This window comes from Talpa occidentalis, unplaced genomic scaffold (genome assembly GCF_014898055.3).
Source record: "Talpa occidentalis isolate TD23 unplaced genomic scaffold, MPIMG_talOcc4v2.1 talOcc4.2, whole genome shotgun sequence".
Classification (NCBI taxonomy): domain Eukaryota; kingdom Metazoa; phylum Chordata; class Mammalia; order Eulipotyphla; family Talpidae; genus Talpa; species Talpa occidentalis.
The window spans coordinates 120,348,860-120,368,677 of record NW_023602073.1 but is presented as its reverse complement, the minus strand read 5'-3'; the positions used below and the strand labels follow the sequence as shown (position 1 = coordinate 120,368,677).

Below are 19,818 nucleotides of genomic sequence, written 5' to 3'. Positions count from 1 at the left end.
GCAGCCTCAGCGCGACCCCACCCGCGCCTCCTGCGCCGGGTCTGAGAGGAAGTTACGCAAGGCGGAGGGGCGGGGTGGGCTCTGCACCGGAAGAGGCTCCCGGATAGTAAATAAGCCCCGAAAGGCGGTGTCTCCATCTTGTCAGTGTCAGTGTCTAGCGACATTGAGACGATGGGGAGCGTCCTGGGACTGTGCTCCATGGCGAGCTGGGTGAGTGGGTTTTGGCCTCCTTCGGGGGTGCTGGTGTAAGAGGGGAAAGGAAAAGAGATCCGGGAAGAGCTGGGAGTCCCGGCTGGAACGGTGTACCCCACCCAAAGTGGCGCCTGCCGTCCTCATTTTCTCTGCATCCCCTCTGGTCTCTGCGACTGAGCTTGTGGGCACTGAGTCCTGCAAAATGCTGACCGGGATGGCCATGAATAGCGGTGGGGAGGGGAGGATGACCCCGATGGGAGGAGTGAAGGAGAAAGCTGGCGTCTCCCTCCCCCACCCATCTTTTGTCAAAACTGCTCTCGGGTCTTCCCTGCCCCTTTTTGTTGTTTTTCTCTGTGTCTGCCTCACCACTATTTCAAGGGTCGTAAGGCCCCCTTTTTTTTTCCCGTAGGGTACCCCATCTCTTCCCAGCGACCTCACACTGCAGCGTGGCCTTCCTGAGTGTGTGTATGTCGGCCTCTTTGTTCTGTCGCGCAGAACAGTTAAGAAGTGCCCGTTATTTAGGACAGCCTGGCAATAATCTTGATGTAATAATATCGTTTTGAAATAAATAGTCCTAACTCTGGGACCTTAATAAGTAGAGAAAATTACTCTAATGCTCATATTTTATCGCTCGAGAAAAGCTGGTCAGTTCTGTGGTATTAAATTTCTTGGGATTTTTTTTACTTTAAATAAAACATGCTTTTGTAATCTGAAATTTCATGTTTAGTTAGGGGCACGTTGCATTTGATCTTCAGTATAAGATAACCGTGCCCCCCCTTCCCCCTACCCTCCCCATGAAATAACTACCTTTGCAGTTAATAAAGGTATTTGTAATTTGGCACAAGATATATGGATTCAAAATATTTCTTTAATCCATGCTTTTGAAATTCCAGTTTTAACGATTTCTTGTCTGACTTTCCAGGTGACTCCGTTGTTACCTTGGCCAGCATTTTGATTATTTTACATACCTCACTTCTTTTAAAGTTCTTGATATGGGCTTTACTATAAATATCCAACATTAATACGTGAATGTTGTTACTTCAACCTTAGCCATTCTCTCGGTTGTTATTTTTCCCTCTTGCAGTTAGGCGAGGAATCTGACATAATTTTATCTCAATAAGAAATTACTTGAATCTGTTGACTTATATAGTTGAAAAAAAAAACATGTTTAGCGCAATAATTCTATTATAATTACAAAGAAAAGATGGTTTTCTTTGGGTTTTCTAAAATGTCATGTATTGATTTATAAAGTTAGATTTTGTCCAGTTCTCAAAAGGACATGTTATTTGTATATAGTAAAGATTTTAAAAGGGAGGGATACATAGTCTACATTTTATTCTCCAGATCAGTCAGAAACAGGAACAAGCCGTCTTTGCCTCAAGGACAATTATTATTTTTAGAAAAGTTTTAAGGATATTTAAAAATATTTTTTTAAATCAGAAAGAAAATAGTTTTAAGACTATGGAAAAGTTTTTATTCCTACGAATTAATGTTTTTACAGCTTAGTTTCACGCCGTTACTAAGTAGAAAAATGAGGGAGTTAAAACTGACACTGCCTTTTAGTCACTCTTAATGTTGAGGTAATTTGGAAAGGTGAGGCAGTTTTCTTAACTTCCAGTTTTTAGATCACTAGATCACTGGCAGAGAGACTTGGTGAGCAAGGTTGCTCATCATAGTTCTAGATTATTGTGGCAAGTCTAGGAATTGATCCTATAGTATGCAATTCTGGTCATCATTTTCCCTTTCCTTTTCTTTATTCCTAAATTGTAAAATTTTGGTGCAGTTCTTTATCAGTTGAAGGGGAATTTGCCTTGAAGTATGGAAATCCATTTCTTCCACAGCCTTTACAGTCAGCTAGCTCATTTACTTGGAGTTTTTGACATATTTGAAGTACATTCAAATATTAAAAAGTATTCAGATTATTAAATTTAATCAGTTGGGCTAAAATTAAAAGAAACTACATTTTTCCTTTGTTCACATTTCTTCAGGCCTAATTTTTGCTGAAATTTTTTCCTGAAAGCTTAGCTTTTTCCTCGCTGATAAAAAACTAGAAAATTTCTGAACTATGAAAAAAACATAAAAGGGGAAAAAAATTCATATCTTCAGTAGTACTAATGTATAAAGATTGGACTGTTAGATTTTTTTATTTTGTTTTATTTTTGCTTTTTTTTTTTTTTAAAGATTTATTTATTTATACAAGCACTGGGTACAGTCAGAAGCGCGGGAGGGTGAGAGAATTCACCAGAGCCAGAGCAGAGAACAGAGCAGGCAGAAGGACTGAAGTACACAGCTGAGGGGAGCAGCGGGCTGCAGGAGAGGTCTGCGTGCCATGTGGGACCCTCCTCCGGTGGCCGGGGAGCAGCAGGGGAGCAGCCGGGGATTGAACCGGCGCTGCAGAGGCTGTGGGCAGCTTCACAACCCATGTATGGACCGCCCCAGCTAATCCTTTAACTACAACATTACTAGTAATTTTTGCCTACTTAAGTGCTTTTCCCCAGCCCTATCTCAACAATGGTGTTAATGAATAGAATTGATTTTTTGGACTGGACCTTGTTTACAATAGCTATCATTTTTTTGCACAAGATATTTAATGTAGCTAAGTAAGTAGTTAAGAGTGATTAACTGCCTGTTTTTGTGCCAACCTGTTAGATTTTTTTTATTTTTCAGTACAACGACTTGTTTTTGTAGAAATGATTCATAGTTGCTATGAATAGTCAAGCAATGTAGAATACAAAGTTAAAATACCACAAAAAAATCCCACCACCAATAACGTTCCTTCACTTTCAGTGGATATATATATTGGATGTGTGTGCATGTATGACATACACACACGCAAATGGATGAATAGACAAAAATCTTTCTATGAATGGCAGCATGCTGAACAAGTATTTTCAAATAAAACATTAACTCTCATTTCCTGAATTTAATAAAAGGAAAATGAAAATAGAGTAGTTGCTGAATGCTTAACTAAACATTTCTTATCAGGAGTGTTTCCTAAAGAGATTCCTCTAAGGAGATGGTTCCACAGCAATGGTTCTCCACTAGCTACAGTTTTGCCACAACTACCCCCCACCCCCAAGGGACATTTGGCAATGTCTCCCGACATTTCTCTGTGTCTCAGTTTGGGTGCTAATGCTCCTAGTAGGTTCAGGACAGGGATACTGCTAAACATTCTGCAATACAGAGGACAGCCCCCAACAACAGAGAATTATATGCTCCAGAATGTCAGTAGGCCCTGGTTGAGAAACCCTGCTTTATAATCTTCATTGTATGTCTCCATTAATTTCCCATGTCTTTTATACCCTTTCATTGTGAAATTACCTTTCTTATCTCATTATGATTCTTTGCTCTGATATCAACTTTGATGTTACTGTAGCATGGTATGTACTTTTCTTGTTTGTATGTCTTCATATTGGGTTTCTTGTAGAAAAGGTAGTTGGATCTTATTTCTTTGATTTGGCATGACAAATTTCTGCCTTTTAATTGGAAGTATTTTGCCATTTACATTCAGTGTCGGCATTGACTGTGTTTGAGCTTAACTCAGCCATTTTTCTGTTTGCCCAGCCTATTCATTATTTCTTTTCCCTGAGTTTTCTTTGCCTTATTTTGGATTTAACTGACCATTTTTTTAGTACTGTTTTATCTCCTTGAACTTACTAGTTGTATACTTACTTGTTTTTCTTTTTAGAAGTGACTCTAGGGCTTATATTATTTATCTTTAACTTTTTATAATTTACTGTCATACCACATCACACCATTTCATTTCTAATTTAAGAACCTTACAGTAGTATAATTGTCTCCTCTTCAAGCCTCTTTGCAATTGTCATACATTTTACTTCTACCTTTGTTTTAAACTTCCACAATATATTATTTTGCTTTAAGATAATCTTTTAAAGTAGCTTCCTTTTTTTAATTAAAAACATTTTCAATTGTAGTAAAACTTACAAAAAACATTTTTCAATTTTTTAATTTATACATAACACGAATTTGCCATCCTGTGTTTATGCATATGGTCCTGTGGCATTAAGGACATTTACATTATTATCTGGTAGTTAAATGTCTAAAATCTATATACTGCCGTAATTTTTGAAATATATTTTCGCAGTATAAAATTATCTGTTTACAAGGATTTTTTGGTTATTGTTCAGTATTGACTTTTGAGTGACAATTCTTTTTACTAGTAATTTGTTATCTTTCTTTGTGTTTCTGTATATAATGTGCTTTTACTTTTCTGTGTGCTTTTAAAATTTATCATTGTTTTTAAGAAATTTGATTATGATGTGATTAACTGTATTTCCATAAAAGAACTGATTTTTTCTCCTCCTTCAAGAGTTCCAGTTTCACTATATTTGACTGCTTAATCTTGTCTCACAACATTGATCCTCTTTCCATTTCTTCTTCTGGTCTTTATCTCTTTTTCATTTTGGATCATTTCTTTTCCTTTGTTTTCAGATTCATTAATCTTTTCTGCACTGTTCTATTTTTTGGTTCAGGTATTTACTTTCCACTTATAGAAGTTTGATATGGATCTTTCAGATTATTTTCCGTGCCTTTCCTGAACATGTTTTTTTTCCCCTTCCTTTTCAAGCATGTGAATTGTAGTTACAATATTCAATGCTATTATTTATAAATTAATTCAGTATTCTGTGTTACTTTCAGGTTGGTTTTGATTGATAGTTCTCTTCATTATTGATTGTATTTTCCTGCTTCTTTGCATACCTACTAATTTTTTATTAGATATCAGACATTGTAAATTTTATCTTGATAATATACTTAGTTGTTTTTTTTTAAAAGTTTGGGCTTTGTTCTTAAGCATATATAAGTTAAAAAAATTTCATCTTTTTGATGTTTGTTTTTAGGCTTTTGTTAAGTGAGACTGGAAGAGTCTTGTCTAATTTTTCTTCACTATATACTAATAGCCTTAAACTCTTCTTTGTCTAATGAATTATGTTTTTTCATCCTGACTGTGGTAATACTAGCTCCTGTCCGTCTGCTTGGGTCAAAATTTTCACAAATGCATGCACTCCTCACTGCTTTGTTGAAGACTCAGGTTGGAGCCTCTGCAGATCGTTAGAGTTCATTCTCTGTAATTATTACCTCTCCATAATTATACCTTATGGATTCTGTCTTCGCTTCATTGAGCACACAACTCTGTCCGAACTCCCACCTTTGTCGCCTGTCTCCGGTAGGCTGTTCACCTTTGCCTGGATGGATGGTCCTCTTCCCAGCACTGGGAACTCCCAAGCCACAAAGATGGGCCATAGAGGAAACAACATTGTTTCCTCGCTCAGAAATTACTATCTTGCGTTTTCTGCTGTTAATTCTCTGAAAAAAATATTGCTTTGCTCTTTTCTTTTTTTTTTTTTCATTTGATAAAGGCAGTAGTAAGTCTGGTCAATGTTACTTCATTTTGATCTGAGTTTATAGTAATTATCCCACACTTCCTCATCATTAGGTTTACTTTCAACTGTGTCTGATTTGTTGCTTGATAGTTAATTATTAGTTCTTTAAGTTTGCTTCCCACCTTCTCATTTGATTCTGCATTTGCCATTTCCATTTTGTTACGTTATGTTCTTTTCCCATTACTTTTTTTTATATTTTTTTTTGCTTGTTGATATTTTTCTACATCTCAAGTGGAATTACTTTTAGAGAACTTCTTTTTCTTACTAAATAATGTTCTGTTTCAGACTGGATTCTTCAAGGGCCTTTTTTTGGGGGGGGTCTCAGGGGAGCCTGCTTATTTATTTTCACTTTTTGCTTGAGCATATTTTCATAGTTATGACATTTCTATCTTACTGAAGCTTAAGTGGCTCTGTCCCTACATTATATTGTGTCTGGCTTTTACAATACAGTAAGTCCTTCATGTCAGTGGGTTCTTGGAAACTATAATTTAAGTGAAACAACATATAATGAAAGCAGGTCCTTTGTTGTTTGTTTCAGCATTGGTCAGGGATTATTTTTTCTCATTAATGTTATGACACGGAACAAAAATGATCGTTATTCAAGGACATGTTGTACTCCCTTCCCGTGGTTTCTGATACTGTTTTCCTCCAGAGCTATTGCTATAGGACTGGACTATCCTAATCTGTCACGTTTTCTGAAGTCGATGGTATAGTGGCTGTGAGCCCAAGGTTATGGTCAGTCCTTACAAGAATACTTAACACTTTGCCTTTCTGATACTGTTACATGCCCTTATTGCTGCTCACCTCCCCTAGTAAGGGGGACAGATCTTCTTCACCTGGGATATACTACAAGTTTAGTGTGACTTTACATTGAAGATGCAAAGAGTTATTCATTTATCTGTTTGCCTAATTCCAATAATAATTTTTATTATCATTTCTGTGAAGTCAGAAGAAGGGAAAGATAAGTATACCATTTCACTTCTTTTCCCCTTCTGGGTATTTGAGGATTCTCAGAATTTGTGACTTCAACACAGTGATTTTTGGGGGGCTAAAAAGCAAGAGCTGGAGATGGGCTTGTAATCATGAATATTCCTTTTTTTTTTTTTTAACTACACTTTGGTTGCTACTGGAGATTTTTTCACCTTTGTTGTTTTAGTTTTGTTCCTTTTGCTCCATATAGAGGGCAAGCATTTTTTTGTTTGTTTTTTTTTTTTGTTTTACTTCACCCAGAAGTTTCTGGTTTTGATTTTTAGTTTATAAATTATGTATGTCAACCATATATTTTGTCTCTTGGTAATTATTTCTGTCCTTTTTTGAATGTGTAGAATGTAAATTTTCACTCTATCATTTTGAACTATGTTGATTTTAATAACATTTTAATAATAAAATTTTAAAATAATAAAGCAATAACATGTTAATACTATTTTCCCCAGATACCGTGCTTGTGTGGCAGTGCCCCATGCTTGCTGTGCCGATGCTGTCCTAGCGGAAACAATTCCACTGTAACTAGGTTGATCTATGCACTTTTCTTGCTGGTTGGCGTTTGTGTAGCTTGTATAATGTTGATACCAGGAATGGAAGAACAACTGAATAAGGTTAGTCTTCTTTTTTAATTCATTAACAGAACCTATAATATGTTTATGCTGAAATTGATATTTTTTTTTTTGGAACTCAAAAAGTGTACAAATCCCAATTTTAGTAGGTCTTAATCTTCTGGGACAATATAAGTCTGCTTGTTCAATTCTCTGGTAGTGAATTTTCTGATGTGCTATGGTCATAAGAGGAAATGAAGTAATTCTAGTAAGTGTCTGAATCTCGGTGGGTATCATTAAAAAAATGGACATTTCAACCACTATGGAAAGCTGTATAGAGGTCTCTCAGTCTACTAAAAATGGAGCTACCATATGATCCAGCAATTCCACTATTTGGGATCTCTGCAGAGGACACAAAAACATTGATTCAAAAGAATACCTTACCCAGGGCCTCCCTGGTGGCATAGGCGGTTGAGCGCCGCACTGTGAAGCTGTCTGCAGCCTCTGCAGCGCTGGTTCGATCACAGCCAGCTGGCGAGGGTCCCACGTGGCGCGGCAGACCTCTCCTGTCTCGCCCGCTGCTCCCCTCAGCAGTGTATTCCGTCAGTCTGCCTGTTCTGTTCCCCACTCTGTCTCTGGTGAATCCTCTCACCTTCCCGCACATCTGGCCTATACCCCAGTTCTTGTATAAATAAATAAATTTAAAAAAAAATTTTTTTGTGCTCTGATTCCAGTGTAACAGCCTTTTTCCAGATTCTAAGTTATGCCAGCTATTATGCGGAAAAGCTAAATTCACATTATCAGAAATAACAGAATAAAGGACCAAAATTTAAAGTAGCATTGACCTTGAAAAACCATCATTTTCTTTAGTATCTAGAAACTTACTTAGTTACTCTGTAACTCCTTAAAATTTTGATTGCATTTGTCCCTTTTTTGTTATACTTGTAATTCAGTATATCACAGTGGAATGCAAGTTTTAAGAATCTCATTTTAAGTCTGTCTCAATAAGCACTGACATTTAGATTGACATTTGTAGTTTACCCTATATTCCCATAAACTTCCATCTGATGAAAATGTTTCAGACTTACCTTGATTACATATTTAGCATAAACAGTAAAACAAACCTCAGTTTTATAAACATGTACTTAAAAATTATTTAATTACACAGAATTTTCATTTTTACTTGAAAAAATTGTCAACCACAAACTCTTGTTTTTTAGATCCCTGGATTTTGCGAGAATGAAAAAGGTGTTGTCCCTTGTAATATTCTGGTTGGCTACAAAGCTGTATACCGTTTGTGCTTTGGTTTGGCTATGTTCTATCTTCTCCTGTCTCTGCTAATGATCAAAGTGAAGAGTAGCAGTGATCCCAGAGCTGCAGTGCATAATGGGTAAGTTTTTGAATAAATTTGAAAATGAAAGTTTGGTAGTCTTTTCTTCAGTTTTTTCTAAATAAATTTTAATGTACAACAAACACACAATTTGCAGAATTATTTTATTATTCATGTTTGACAAAGGAAGAAAATCCTTTTGCCCCTACTAGAGAATATCATACTTGGAAACGTATTAAATGTAGTTTTGGGTCATTTTTTATTATAATACCTGAGGCATAATGTTGTACATATTTTAATCCTGAAAGGAGGATATACCGTATCTGTGACTAATAATGAGTAGCTTTTTTCCTCCTCCTTTTAGCATTTGTAGTCCAGTCTCACCACATAAAACTGAATTCATTAATTAGCAGTGTAGTCAAAATGAAAAGGGTGATAGATTTTCTAAATGGTTGGTTGTACAGGACATTATAGAAAGAAAATTCATTGTCCCTTTAACCAGTCTTCCTTAATTTAGAGCTCCACTTTTTTACTCAATATGAACCTTTTGTATTTGTCTTTGTATTTTTTCCATAAATTAAAACTTTTTTGACTGTTTATGCTATTGCTTATTCACTAACATGTTGCCAAAGACGAATGAATGATAAAGTGAAATGTAAATATTAATGAAAATGTATGATAGATTGATTTTACTGCATTTTATTCCCTTATTAGTTGCTTTTAAAAATAACTTAGTATTTTTATAACCATCTTTACTGTATTTTAAAATATTTCTCAAAAATGCATCACAGAATGGCTGTCACAACCATTACTGAGATAGCACTCAATTCAGAGTAGTATGTACAGAACTATCTTTGACATGTGTGTATTGTGTTTTTTATTGAGATATAATTGACATAAAATTATGTAGACCTAAGTTGTACAGTGTTGATTTCATTTGATTTTCTTTTTTAATTTCTTCTATGATCCCTTGGTTTTTCAGGAGTGTTGTTAATTTTCTACTCAATTATATGAACTTTCCAATTTTCCTCTTGATTTCTATTTTCATTCTTTTGTGGTCAGAAAAGATGATATAATTTCTCTCTTCTTAAATCTTAAGTCTGCTAAAATTCATTTTGTGTCCTGTGTCCTGGAAAATATTCCATGGGCACTTGAGAATTTGCTGCTGTCATCAGATAATGTTCTTATAAATGTCTTAGGCACATTCTGCTAATATATAGTTTTAGTCCAGTGTTCTTGATTTTGTGTCTAGATGATGAGTTTTTTTATGTTAGAAGTAGGGAATGATTTCCACTACTATTTATTGTGGTGTTGTGTATTTTTCCTTCAGATCTGCTGCTTAATATATTTCAGTGCTCTAGAGTTGGCTAGGTAGATCTATACAACTATTAAAAATATTCTTGAATTATATTGACTCCTATGTCATTTTATAATAATCTCCTTTCTCTTGTTACAGTTTTTGGCTTAAGTCGATGCTGACAAAATATCATCAAACTAGTAAAGATGCCATGATTCACTTGTGTGCTAAGTTATTCAAATGCCCCACCTGCGTAGTCTAGTTGGCAGCAATTGTGATATGAATATTAAACTGTAAAGTGATTTATATTTTAATAGGAAGGACTCATCTGAAAGCAATTAGGTAGTGTAGTGAACCAGTTGTAAGATGGGAGTCTGCTGTATTTGAATCCCATAGGCTATGGAAGCTCTCTTTACTTTTTTTCAATGTTTACCCTATTTAGTTATCTCAAAGTTCATCCTCTTACTTCATATTCTGTCTTGCATTTGATCTGCAGTGCTGTACATACGTTCTCTATGTATTGAATTCTTTCTTTTACTGAATTCTTCAGTTTGAGAATTTTTTTTTATTTCTGTCTCTGCCAAATATCTCATTTTCTTCAGGTATTTTTCCCTGGGGGCGGGGTGTGTGTGTGTGTGTGTGCGTGTGCGTGTGTACTTCTATTTTACTGAGTTTCCTCAAAACAATTATTAAGAACTTACCCACTGGATCTCAAAATTCCATGCCTTTGAACTCATATATTTAAGGTTTATTCTCTTTTGAAATATTTTCTTGATTATTCATGTTCCTTGTAGTTTTGTGTTGTTACTTTCACATTTGAATGAGCAGATAGCTCAACTTTATTAGCTGTCTTTAGGTAAAATATGCTGTTCATTCACCCCATTATCTCTTGGGTTCTCTCTGACCTTATATTTATATACCTGCTTCATTTTCTTTGCTCCCTTTTGTGGCAGAATTCTTAATATTTATGTCTTCTCTGGATGTCTTCTCTGGCTAACTGCTAGAAATTTTGCATTTTCCATAAGGTTGCACTATAGGTCAAATTTGTGATTTCTCTCTTGTTCCATATATCTTGGTCTGTTTTTCTCTTGAGCACTCCCATTACTGGATCCTCTTTTCCCTGTCCTGTGCTGTCAGTAGGAACCCCGTTTATTGCTCTTTGATAATTCTTATCTGCCACTTTACTGATCTCCTCCTCAGTGATGGAAGACCTGCCTCAATACTATTGGTGCTGCTGGAGAAAAGTGGTTTTCTCCAGAATTGTCCTGAAAAGGTGGGGTAGCCAATAATGCACTGCTCTCCTTTTCCTCCAAAGGAGATTTTGCTGCCAGATAATACTCATGCTATGTAGCCTAGGTGCAGGGGCAGCACTGCAAAGCACTTCTTCCCCTCTTCGTTCCATGAAAACTTCTATTTCTGTTTTTTGTTTTTCTCACGTGGTGTGCTTAATTCCCCTCAGGAGGATTGGACTTTTGCAAATTGTCTCTCATCTGTGTATATTTGTCCAAGTTAGCACTTCACTAATTTTGGGAGGAGAAATGGGGCAAGTTTGCTAGATTAACAACCCATACCCAAGGGCTGTTTGCTTATTACTATGTGTACAGGTGGGCCTCTTGGCATATATTGCTGGATACCAGTTCCCAAGAGACACTTGCTCGTGAATGGATACTTAATTAGTTGTTGAAAAGGGAGAAAAATAGGGCCTTCTTAGGCCATCATGATAATGGCATCCTAAAAGTTGGTGATTTAAAATTACAAGTTATGGGTGGAGCATTTATCAGGTTTTTAAGAACTGCTCATCTGTATAATGCAACTTACATTATCACACATTATGCCACTAAATTTGTAAAATAAATCAGTGAAATGGAACTAATATTGCCACTTTATCCTAATTAATTAGAATTGTTCTAAAGCAAGTTTACATAAGTCTTCACTTGTCATTGTCAGGATGTCCTCAGACACATATGAAGTAGCTATTTTTTAGGATTATCTGAAAAGATTTCATATACAAAACTGTTGAATGAATGTTTATATTCAAATTGCATTTTTTTGTTTTAGATTCTGGTTCTTTAAATTTGCTGCAGCAATTGCAATTATTATTGGGGCTTTCTTCATTCCAGAAGGAACCTTTACAACTGGTAAGAAATCCTTTTTTTCAAAACTGATATTTTTATAAAGAAATTAAATACTGCCTGCCACTACATAGCTCTACCTAGTGTTTTGTTTTTATTTTCCGTTGTCTTTTGTGATTATGAAAATGAAATTATAAAAACAGGGCCAGCCACTCATTATATACTTTTTCCTTTCAGTGTGGTTTTATGTAGGCATGGCAGGTGCCTTTTGCTTCATCCTCATACAGCTAGTTTTACTTATTGATTTTGCACATTCATGGAATGAATCATGGGTTGAAAAAATGGAAGAAGGGAACTCAAGGTGCTGGTATGCAGGTAAGCTTTTGTTTTGCAGCACATCTTAAGATAGTTGAATCTTGAAGGTGTTGATGCTAAAAGCATACCATGTAGACTAGGAAATCAGAATTTTTATGGTGTAATTTTCTGAAAAGAGGTTTTTAGTTTAAAAGGACATGGCATTCTATCAAAATTGTATTAGCAACTTCTTGAGAGATACCCAAGCACTAAGAAAGAATCCAAAAGACTTTGAATGGTTAAAGTAATGTTTCAAAGCATACTGGTAAAATTGGATAGCTACAATAAGTTAAAAGTAAAATATTATGGAATAAGAAAGCCAGAAATAATAGTTTATCATGAAGAAGAAAAAAATGAAATATAAAAATATATAAATATGAAAAATACAAAAGCAACTTGAACATTTTAGGTAAGTGCAATGGATGCTTTTATGTGTATGAGTAACGGGAATTCTTGTAGTATCATCGATGTTTACTTGTACTGATAAGCTTGAGCCCTCTGATTATACTTTCAAAACTGGGATCAGAATTCAAACACAGTAGGTAATGAGAGAGGGACAAGAACCAGGTTTAAGTGCATACGCTGACATTGTGCAAATGGTAGGACTATGATGAATTAGAAAAGGCCCTATGACATTGTGCAAATGGTAGGACTATGATGAATTAGAAAAGGCCCTATCTAAAGTACAAAACTACTGCCCAGTTATCTTCAGTGGATGTCATATGAAGCCAGTGTTGCTTGGTTTTCCTGATTTTTTTTCCTCATTAGAAGTCATAAATCTGGACTTTTTTGTGAAATGATTTTAGTTTGTTGAAAAAATGTTTTAGAGTGAAAGCTAAACCCAACATATATGCTGATTAAGGCTTTTCTCACAAAATTAGTTTCTGGAATTTGAGCTCAGTGGTCTTTAAACCACAGTTTAGTATTCAAAGAAATAAACTTTGTCATTTAGAAAATTCACACATATAAAATACCTCATTCTTTAATGCAAATTCTAATTAATGCATGGAGTTTCTGTTTTGTTCTTGGCATGTCCCCAGGGATAGGACTTTTAGGTATTCATTGTTTGTTGGATGGATCCCCTATCAGTGATGCAAATATACATATTTATACTGAGCACATGTTAACACAAACTAAAATGTCATGTTGAAATTTACATAGAAAAAAATTAACTTGTCTTAGTAAATAAAAGACTTACTTTTACATAATTTTAAAAAAGATATTAGTTGAGTAAAGCATTGTTTTGTGGTCATAGCATTAACTGAAAATTATGTATCTTAATATCTTTGTTTACAACTGAATGATTATAGGTCTTTAAAAACCTTAAGTAAAAGTGCCCTTCTGTTTATGTATTTTGAAAATGGCAAACGTGGATATTTTATAAACTGTGATTTATCAATAAAAATTACTATTTTAACTTACTGTTCTTGAAAATATATCATAGTGAGCTATGTGTAGAATATAAAATACTCCTTTGATAAACTTGATTTTTCTTCCCTGCATTTATAGTCTGCATAATGTTGACAATGTTAGTTGCTTAAAATATTTTTGAAACCATAATATTGTTTTAAAATGAGCCCTGTATTTAATTTCTAATATTTAGAATAAAATCTAATTGTCCAATTATGTTTCTTTCACAGCTTTGTTATCAGCTACTGCTCTGAATTATCTGCTATCTTTAGTTGCTATTGTCCTGTTCTTTGTCTACTATACCCATCCAGCAAGTTGTTCAGAAAATAAAGCATTCATCAGTGTCAACATGCTCCTTTGCCTTGGTGCTTCTGTGATGTCTATACTCCCCAAAATCCAAGTATGTCCTTTTATCATTAAATTTTGTGAAGCTTCTGTTTTTCTAAGTTTTTCCTATGTGTTGAAGATGTCAAAATATTTTTTTTGTTTGTTTTTTTGTTTTTTGTAGGAATCACAACCAAGATCTGGTTTGTTACAGTCTTCAGTAATTACAGTCTATACAATGTATTTGACATGGTCTGCTATGACCAATGAACCAGGTATGTCTTATTTGCTTGGATTTATTTCTTTTTAATGAATTCTGAAACTTTTTTTCAAAGATGGTGTATTTTGTGAAATGAACCTGTTGAAATTAAGCTCCTTGAGAAGAGACAGTAGGGAAATAAAAATAAAACCATTTCACCTTTGATGTTTTGCTGTAATTTATACTTACTTCATCAAGAAATTTATATAAAGGTTAGAAGTATATGGAAATTAAAGATACCTAATTAGCACAGTGAATATGATAGCCAGAAAATATGTTAAAATACTTGATTCACCAGTTAACAGTATAGTTTTCCAGCTACTAACTCACTCATTTCATCTGTGACTACCTTACAAGTGAATATATAATCAGGCTTTGTAAAGAATATCTTTATAGTTCAGTTACATTGCATTCTACTAAAACAGAAGCCAATATAAGTCAATTGGAGTGAAACAAACTAGTGAGAAATTATTGTTTTTTGAAAAAGAAAAAAAAAACTCATTTCATTGAATGTAATTTCATATGTATTTTGTCATTTTTGCCATTAGTTAAAGTTAGGTTGTTTTGTTGTTTTTTAGTATAGTAGAGAAAAATATCCTTATTTTTTTCTAGGTAAGAGTCAGAAAAATATTACAAATTTGCTTTAGCTATTATGCTGATCCAAATGATTCTAAGAATCATTAAAATGATGACTACCATATCTCACTTTATTAAAGGAAAAAAAGATATTTTGGACACATTAGTGAATACCAACTCTAATTCTTTGTTAAAAGAGTAAAGAAATGTATAAACATTAGGTTTATTTCCACAGCATTTTTCAAAATTCTAGTAACTGGTTTTATGTATAAGCTATGTTCCTTACATAATAATCTACTTCAATAGACTAAACTTCACACATTACATAGAAAAGCCAGTGCACCTTTAGAATATCTGAATTTTACTTCAAACTCTGGTGTTTTGTTTAATTTTAAAGAGGTCATCTGACTTTCCACTATTTCCTAATGAATAAAAAACTTAGTCTCTCTTGGTTCCCACAAAATGTTGAAAATGAAATTCTGTAGCTTTTTGAAGCATTTATAAGAATTTAAGCTTTTTAAAAGGTCTCATTTATAACCCAAACTATTTTATTGTTATACTTGTGCCTTTTAATTTGCAAGGGTATATAGTGTCAAAAGAATTGCAATTACACCCTGAAAAATTATTTTTATACTATCCTAATTTGACGTTAATTTACATTACAGAAACAAATTGCAATCCAAGTCTCCTAAGCATAATTGGGTACAATACAACAAGCACTGTCCCAAAGGAAGGGCAGTCTGTCCAGTGGTGGCATGCTCAAGGAATTATAGGCCTAATCCTGTTTTTATTATGTGTATTTTATTCAAGGTAAGAAAAATTATGGGAAAATTGTGGATTTTTTTAGTACAATTATGAACCTTTTTTTTTTAAATGATCTTGTCCTTCTGTTTTCTTGAACTCTTCCATTGCAGCATCCGCACTTCAAACAATAGTCAGGTTAATAAACTGACTCTAACAAGTGATGAATCAACATTAATAGAAGATGGTGGACCCAGAAGTGATGGGTCACTGGAAGATGGAGATGATGCACACCGAGCTGTAGACAATGAAAGGGATGGTGTCACTTACAGTTATTCCTTCTTTCACTTCATGCTTTTCCTGGCTTCACTTTACATCATGATGACCCTTACCAACTGGTACAGGTACTTGTATTTTGTCACAACTTTGCATGTAAAAATTCCAACCAATGCTTTGTTGATTCCATTGTATGTTAAGTCCTCAAAGTTGTTGATAGTCTCCTGCAAACTGCAACTTAACTCGAAATCATGTATAATGAAAGCCAGTCCTCTACATCATTTTGTTCAGTCAACCAGGATTTTTTTTTAATCTACATTAAAACGAAATGTTGTTGAAGGAAATAATATTCAAGACCTGCTACACTTTTTATTTCCAAATGTATTTCAAAATAGATATAACCAGCTAAATAGATCAGTGTGAGAAATCGGACTTCCTTGCTTTAGTAACAACAGTGTATATTTCCAAATCTTAGTGACTGAAATAGAAAATCTTATGAAACTCTTATAGAAATATACGTTGACAATTGATCCAACAATGTTTTTCTATATTTTAAAACTGCAACCAGTAGTGCATAAAAGTAGATGAATCCTTAGAACTCAAGACTGCAATTTATGCTTTCTTATTACTTCAAATCTAGTGGAATTTTTTTTTTTTTAAATCTGGTAAGAGGTAGTGATTTGCATTATTATTTTTATAAGGAATTCTAATTTTGTCCAGTTGATCACTAAAAGATGTAAGATACAAGTTGAACTGTGTGGTTTGGACCATTGGTTTTGTTACTTTTTGTTGTTGTTGCAAGAAGACTTTGAATATTAGCAAAAGGTATAGAAAAAGGAAAAGGCTTTGGGTTTTTTGGTGGGGTTTTTTTTTTTTTTTGGCCTTATTTCTTTGACAGCGGCATTTATTGTTGGGGGGGGAAACAAAACTTTTTTTTAATTCCCACAGCATCATATTAAGGTTTAAGAATCCAAGCAGTTCTGAATAATTCACATCTTTAAATGTTGAGATGTTTGATCAAAACTATGTTTTCCAATGTTTTATTAACACAGAAATCACCTTAATTTGGAATATATTTCCTTCCCAGTTTCTTAAATGATGAAGTGGAGGGTAGTGCACAGGGTTCCCTTATACTTTGAATAGATTATATTCTTGACAGGACAGGGTAAGATTGCTAAATCTTACTATGTTAGTGTTATTTTGTATCCAGAGGTCACACTCCATTCCTTTGCTATCTAATAACTACTAATTCAGAAATAACATAGAAAGCCTAAGTATTATATAAAAGAGCTACTTTAGAAATTTCTATATTTAACTCCTCTAAAGAAATTTGACTCTTCGCATTAGCTACTGAAGAGGTAGAGAAACAAGGCAACTTATTAATCTAGCATCTGTCTACTGTTACCAAATTGTATACACAGAACACTTCTGAAGTAATGAAACTTAGTAGCTTAATGGCTAATATCCAAACTCCTTTTTTTTGTTTTCCTTTCATTTTAGGTATGAACCTTCACGTGAGATGAAAAGTCAGTGGACAGCTGTCTGGGTGAAAATCTCTTCTAGCTGGATTGGCATTGTGCTGTATGTTTGGACACTAGTGGCACCACTTGTTCTTACAAATCGTGATTTTGACTGAATGGGACCTCTAGCATGAAAGTCCCACTTAGATCATTGTTTATTTGAAATTAACAGTATTTCCAACTTTTGTTAAGTTGTGTATGTGTGAACTTCCCAGGTAACCTCTCCAGTGTCTGGCATGTATTAGATTTTACAAGCTTGCCATTTTATTCATTATATTCTTGCCAAGCTCATTGATGTGTGTGTTAGAATGAATCAAAGAATTTTTTGAGTATGATGGTAAGTTAGGAAAAGTAGTTAGATTTATCATTGCTGCACATGTGAAATTAAAAGTAAAAACTGCTTAACAGTTTGATTTTTAAATTGTGTAGGAACTTGCTGACTTACAAAGTATACAAAGAAACATACTTTGTAAAAAAGACTGCCTTTTGAAATATTTGATGCCTTGCACTATAGGAGACTGCAAAAAATGTCACTTTCTAAGATCAGAATTTACACAGGAAAGAGGGTTTGATGGACAACAGTGTAGCTTATGCAGGAAATTGAGGCACAGAGCCTTCAAAGATGGTCACATTGGTAGGTACTAAATTGAATACCCAACTAAGTTATAATAATTCTGAGCTAGGGATAGTCTCCCATACCAATAGTGAATTTTGTTATTATAACAAAATTTTGTTATTATAAATACAGAAGTATGGCTTCAATGGTGATGCTAGGGGTCAAAAGACAGAGTTTTAAGAGAGATAATTGCGCTAAAAGGAAGTTATGAAAATCACTTTGAAAGTTCTTTCTGAAAATCAAAGATGGACAGGAAGAAACTGCTAAATACTTGACCATAGTATGAAAGCAAAATCTAGTCAGTCTTTGTTTAAAAAATGAAACTGAAGTACAGACTTAAACATTTCAGAGGCAAAGCTAGGAAAATCCAAGTCTGCCAAAAATAACCCATATTCTTTCAGGCAATGGAAAATAATTTCTATTCAAAGTAAATGCATAATAGATTTTATGCCTCATTAGTAATCTATGTGATGTGGATTGCTGGTGTCTAGCATGCCTTCTACCTGTAAACTTGAGGTCAGGAGTATGATGGAATGCTGTAGTATAAAATGCTTACAGTACACTGTACAGTTCAAAAAGTTTTTAAATGCTTTTGTATTTACTGCCATCTAATCAAAAATAGATTATAATCTTTCAACCTGCAAATCAAGCATTATGATTGTTAGCTTCGATAGAAACTTAGTTATTTGTGTTATTAGTGACTTAATGAATCAGAAAATCTACATTTGCTTCTTTTAAGATATCAATGCAAATGAAATGTAACAATTCAAATTAATTCCCCAATTTTATTGTGTGTGGATACTGTGGTTCCATGATTTTGAATGGCTGTCTGTGTTCTATCTAAATAAATGAATTCAGAAGAAGTATGTTGTGATTTAATTATTTAGCAAGTCAAATTTAGGTGGCTGTAATACTTACCTACTAAACTCCTGTGTAAAAAGAACCTGGTACTAGATAACTGTTCAATTTTTGATTGAGTTGTTTTAAAGTGATTTGTATCTTTTGGTCCTCTGTAAGTAACTTCTAAAGTTGGATCTCAGAGGTAATTAAAGCAATATTCTCCTCCTATACGCACTTAGTGAAGGTGGATCAGTTTGGAGATTTTTTTTTAATCCATGTGATAGATAGCCTACACCTGCTGTGTCCTCCAGACATTTTTCCTGAGTTGCCAACTGATGGTTCTTTCTCCAGCATTTACAGTATATTTTTTACAAACCCATTACTAAAAAAATAAAGGTAATATGATGTTCTAATCCACAAGATATATTTAAAATGGTCTAAAGTTTCTATGGGCAAGAAAATGTCCATAAAATTCTTGGGTATTTCCCCCAAAGAAAGAAAAACTTAACATTCACATAAAAACCTGTATACAAATGTTTTTAGTCACTTGATTTAATAGCTTAAGCTGGAAACAACTCTGATGTTAATTCAGCAGGTGAATGCTTAAACACAAAATGATGCCTCCTACATTGGTATACTACTGAAGAAGGAATGAACTACTGGAATACACTATTTGTGTGGATCATGAGAGGAATGCTGCATTAAAACAGCCAATCCCCTGTTTTATGTCAAATCTTTAATATCAAATATTAAACAGATTAGACTTAAATGTAAGACAAACACCTAGACTTTAGAACAGGAATAAAGCTCCTTAACCTAAGTCTTAGTAATGACTTCTCGATAGGATATCTAATGCACAAAACCAAAATCTAACAAGTGGATTACAACTAAAAACCTTATGCAACTTACAGAATGGGCAAAAAGAGACCAACACTTACAGAATGGGAAAAAATATTTGCAGATCATATCTGATAGGGGAATCAATACAACTAATAGCAAGAAAGCTGAGTAGACATTTTCACAAAGATATACAAAAAGTCAACAGGTAAATAAAAACATGCTAAATGTCACTAGGGA

The 19,818-nt window shown here is 34.1% G+C and overlaps 1 protein-coding gene across 1 annotated transcript; it reads left to right on the top strand.

Moving 5' to 3' along the window:
* Positions 1 to 41: 41 nt before the first annotated feature.
* On the top strand, positions 42 to 18,794 carry SERINC1 (serine incorporator 1). Its single transcript, XM_037520323.2, has 10 exons — positions 42 to 210; positions 7,028 to 7,189; positions 8,347 to 8,516; positions 11,812 to 11,891; positions 12,063 to 12,200; positions 13,820 to 13,989; positions 14,098 to 14,188; positions 15,414 to 15,558; positions 15,663 to 15,893; positions 17,266 to 18,794. Exons 1-10 carry the CDS (start codon positions 172 to 174, stop codon positions 17,399 to 17,401), a joined length of 1,362 nt encoding a protein of 453 aa, XP_037376220.1. The 5' UTR covers positions 42 to 171; the 3' UTR covers positions 17,402 to 18,794.
* Positions 18,795 to 19,818: the final 1,024 nt, after the last annotated feature.

Excerpts from the sequence above, each read along its gene's own strand:
- SERINC1 (XM_037520323.2), top strand. The coding sequence starts at position 172 with ATGGGGAGCGTCCTGGGACTGTGCTCCATGGCGAGCTGG. Across the intron at positions 8,517-11,811 it reads AGAGCTGCAGTGCATAATGG|ATTCTGGTTCTTTAAATTTG; the intron begins GTAAGTTTTTGA and ends TTTTTGTTTTAG. Across the intron at positions 15,559-15,662 it reads TTATGTGTATTTTATTCAAG|CATCCGCACTTCAAACAATA; the intron begins GTAAGAAAAATT and ends CTTCCATTGCAG.